At 35.1% G+C, this 4,467-nt stretch overlaps 1 protein-coding gene across 1 annotated transcript; it reads right to left on the bottom strand.

Annotated features, from left to right (window-relative positions):
* Positions 1 to 356: 356 nt before the first annotated feature.
* On the bottom strand, positions 357 to 3,968 carry LOC131667596 (cuticle protein 21-like). Its single transcript, XM_058941097.1, has 3 exons — positions 3,931 to 3,968; positions 2,284 to 2,596; positions 357 to 898 (listed from the first exon to the last, which is right to left on the bottom strand). The coding sequence occupies exons 1-3, from the start codon at positions 3,940 to 3,942 to the stop codon at positions 657 to 659; spliced, it is 567 nt and encodes a 188-aa protein (XP_058797080.1). The 5' UTR covers positions 3,943 to 3,968; the 3' UTR covers positions 357 to 656.
* Between the last annotated feature and the right edge of the window lie 499 nt (positions 3,969 to 4,467).

The raw sequence follows: 4,467 nt of genomic DNA on the forward strand, positions 1-4,467 counted from the left end.
TGCAACGCGCTGCATCTATAGCTTATGATATATATAGCGCTTGACAATAGGTCTTTTCTTTTACTGGTTTCTTTATTTCTTGCGAGTGCTCAAGTATCACATAATTGTAAACACTGCAAGCTACAAGCTTACCGAAATATTACTGATTTTTTCAAAATATCTAGACTTTAAAAACAGAATTTTTCTTGTTTAAAGCATTTCATTTCTGTGTTGATAGCTTGGAACACTGCAATAGTTTGAATAATACATTCAAAATTGAATTACTTTGTCAGACTCTTGCATATGTTACAACGCGTTTTGCTATGGATTCGTCTATAGATTAGTTCAAGTTGGTTTCATAATATTAAGGCGGAATTATTATTTGAAAAATTATTTCACTCTTACATAGCAATGAGAAGTTCTTTCAAATTTTCTCTTCTCATCATCTCACAAATTACCAAAATTTATCAAAACATTTGAAAATTGCAAAGAAAAACATTTATTTCGAGATTACATACGTACTAGTATTATTTACAAACTGAAGCTATATATACTCTCTTCTTTTAAAGTAAAAAGAAGAGAGTTTATGACATTCACAAGTGGAACATTGGTTTGTAAGCGTCTCGAGCTCTTCATGAGATAGTTGGGAAGTGAAAAGCAGTGAACTCCATGTAGTGTCAATAAGTTGTTTCCTCGTGTTGAGCGTTGTCGTACGAAGCGGCCGGATATTCCTGAAGAAGTTGTTGCTGTTCCGTAGCAGTTGCTGCTATTGCGAGATGACCTTGGGGGAAACCGTGGTGCTCGTTCTTACCGGATGTATGAACGACTGCGTGAAAGCCGTCCTTGTCGGCGTGATAACTAACCACGCGTAATCCACCGCCTGGCTCTGCTATGCTATACTCGCCTGACACGCTATGGCCTGCGATAGACCGCAACAAAAACGTTATACACTTTTATAATTACGCACTTTTACTTTTCAAAGCTGTTAGATCGCTTTGTTTTGTTGCGTTTCCTCCTCCGAGATTGCTTTTCGCGATATACGCCGAGCTCTCGCTATGATTCCGTCACGCTCTGTCAACTTTGTTGAGGATTTTTTTTCACTACACGACTAATTTGTTTCTTTCAATGCAGATAACAGTTCTAGATATTTAAAATATACGTAATTTCATTAAGAATGTATTTGTATGTGTTCGTAAATATGAGTAAAAATAAGTCTTTTGCATTTGTACTAGTAGCAGCTCTGATAATTCTTTGGTTGGTCTATATAATTTTGGTAAGTACACAAGTTGTTTTGAAAATTCTTCTGTTGAATAAAAAAAATATAATATATTGAATAAATCCAAGAATATTTATCAAAATTGCTTAAAAATTGACGTGGAACTTTAGAAAATAAATATTAATGCGAATATAAATGCTTTCATCCTAAGTTAAAATTTAATAAAAATTTATTTTAAGCATAAAATAACCTTAATAGACACCTACTATCCTGGTACAAGAACGAAAAAACGGAAATCTCGTGGTTTATAAATTAAAATGTCATGATACATATACTGCTATTCGTAAACCGTTATGATATAACGATGTCACAAACTAATTTCACGGATTTTTCAAGTTTTCCCAATTGAAATATCACGATGCATATACCACTGGTCGTAGACAATAGTGATTTAATTATTCTTATAAATTGTCGCGATTGGTTGACAACGCACGGGGTAACAAATTTGTAAAGACGAAAAAAAAAATAATACGCATCCGACATAATAAAAAAGCATGCACGAAAAACGTTGAAATGAAAGCTTTATATATATCACGGCACCGCCTAGTAAAACTTTTTCCCGCTTTAATTGAAGCGTAATTGTAACAATCACGCAAAGGTTAAATTAAAAAAAACACACACATATCGTTTTCATTAAAAATCTTTGACAATGTGTGACGCATTTGCGATCAAAGCCTTCTTGGTCAATTCAAGTTGTGCAGCGCAATAGTTCAATGTTATGGAATTTTCAAATTAATTTCTTAGAGCTAGCTAAAGTTGAGGGTGGAAATTTTGAAGACTGACAGACGCAGGAAAAAAAAGAGAGGCTACTTGTTTCTTTTTATCTGGTATAGTTAAAAAAAGAGGCTCATACCTCGGGGGAAAGTTGAAAAAGTATATAATGCAAAAGAGTGTTTATCTTAAGCGCTACTAAAACTGACAGCGTTCGGAGGAGAAAGAAAACTGGCTAGGCATTTTCACCACGGTGACGCGTACGCAGACGCGCGCGTGCAATTAGCAAGAATCGTAAAACATGTGATCTCTCTTACCGTCGCGGGTCTCCTTCTGGCTGTGAAAGTCACCGGTATGGTGATCTTCGACGCCATAAGAAAACTGGTACTTGGGATGTGCCATATAGTCATGAGTATAATGATTTTCGTGATTGTGAAGCAAGTGATTGTCCTCGTGGTGATGCTCGAGCACCTTGATTTCATATTCTGGACCTTCTATTGGGCCGTGAAAGTGCATGAAAGAACTTGCTACTTGATGTTGATAATGATGCTGATCGCCTAGTGTCGCTAGGAGACCACCGTGGCAATAGTTTGCAATTAAAATGATAAAGATTGGTGAATGCCTCAGCAACTGAAATTTATATTTAATTCATATTAATTAAATACAAATTACGTGAAATGATATGAAAGCCAACTTTAGCGAATGTTTCCTGAATTAAACGCCGCTTTCAACGAATTAATTACTATTGATTAAAAATCCTTTTTTTTCAATAATATATTACTGTTCCAATATCTGTTGTTAATTGAAATTCAAATGAATTGACGTAATTGGTTGAAAAATACGAAAATTATGAATGAAACATACATGTAATATTAAAATGACAATATAAATTTGTTCGTTGATGGGAGTATAAAACATAAATTAACCAGAAATAAAATTCAGAAAGCAGTTATAGTTATTATTTTCTGTTTTATTTTGAATCAATGTAAATTCAAGCGGGATTTGGTTTGAATTGAACGGGAGGTGTGAATAAAATTAAATTCGCCGAACAACTGAAATGAAAGTCCATTAAATATCCAGTAGGCGCGCGCGCTGAAAATAGTGAGGCGTAAAGTGCGAGGAGACCGATACGCGCGCGCGGAAATAAGCTAACGGCGTGAGCAGTTTTTGATTACGCGGCCTCAAAATGACCCGTTTCGAATGGCGCGAAACGTATTTCAGGATGGCCTGTTTGCGCCCCGATTTTCCGTTCGATGGCGTACGAAAGCACGGAGTACCAGCGTTGTGAACACAATTCGCGCTCGAGCAACATGCGTATTGCTCTTTGCACGGGCCGTTAATTAAAAAGTGCTTGTTTACAGGAGCGCAAATCACTAATCCAATATCACGAAATACCCGAAGCTCTTCTTCTATTTCATTTTGCTCGTTATTATTGTCCATTACTTTGCTAATTGATACTCTTTCGCTGTGCTCTGCGATATCGTTTGTTTTCTTTTTTATATTGATTGTACTTTTGTTTGAATTCAGTATCGGATTGCAGAAAACATTTGTGCTTCTTGCAATAGGATCTTTAAATAACTGTAACGAACCCATACTAGCACAAAGCTTTCTCTCGAAAAAAATATAAAATCTGTAATTATAAAAGTGATTGAGTTTCGATCAAGATATAAATGGGTTTTGTTAATTCGAAAAATATAGCTGATGAATTCAATGTAACTTGATCAAGAAAACTCATCTTTCTGATAAATTAAAGAAAGATGTTAATTCCAAATTAATCGAAGCTTTTTCACCATAAATATGCAATGTACATATAACAATAACATTGAAACGACACATCACAAAAGCTAATATTTTCTAACAACAGTCGCATTAATAACTTGTTTTATGCTAAAACAATAATTTTTACGCGTGATAAAATTATTTGTTAAGATAAGAACAATGTAAAAAGAAGCACTATCCTATACCTTCGAGATCATTTTGTCAAGTGTAACATTAAGCGGCGTTCGAATAGTAACTGCAACTTTCCAACGACGTTCCTAGGCTTTTATAGCAGCTTACTACCTCCTTGCACATTTTCTGCATGCATACAAGTGGTTTGTATGTACGCGCGCACATAACAAACCATCTTCACTCTTACTGTCGACGGGCGGATATGTGCCTTCTTTCACTCTCTCTTTCCTCGAAACAGTTAAATTTTTACAGTGCAAGCGGTAGCGATGTATGTGAACGATTGCATATACATTATAAATTTTTATGGCCAACATGCTTGACTCATCGTAACTGTCAATGTCAAATCGCTAATTGATGATGCTGTTTGAATTTAATTCCATCTAAAATTTAGCAGTGTCGCCATTCAACCAATTTCAAAGTAAAAAATAGTAGTCTGTGTGATCATACGTGAAAAATGTATCAAAAATTCGCATATAAATAAAAAAAAAAAACGTCCACGTATTTCTGAGAACATGAACATTTTTTATGCGGTTTCCATTTGAGGAGACCGT

Source organism: Phymastichus coffea, unplaced genomic scaffold (assembly GCF_024137745.1).
Source record: "Phymastichus coffea isolate CEN01 unplaced genomic scaffold, Cenicafe_Pcof_1.1 PCOF00068, whole genome shotgun sequence".
Taxonomy (NCBI): Eukaryota; Metazoa; Arthropoda; class Insecta; order Hymenoptera; family Eulophidae; genus Phymastichus; species Phymastichus coffea.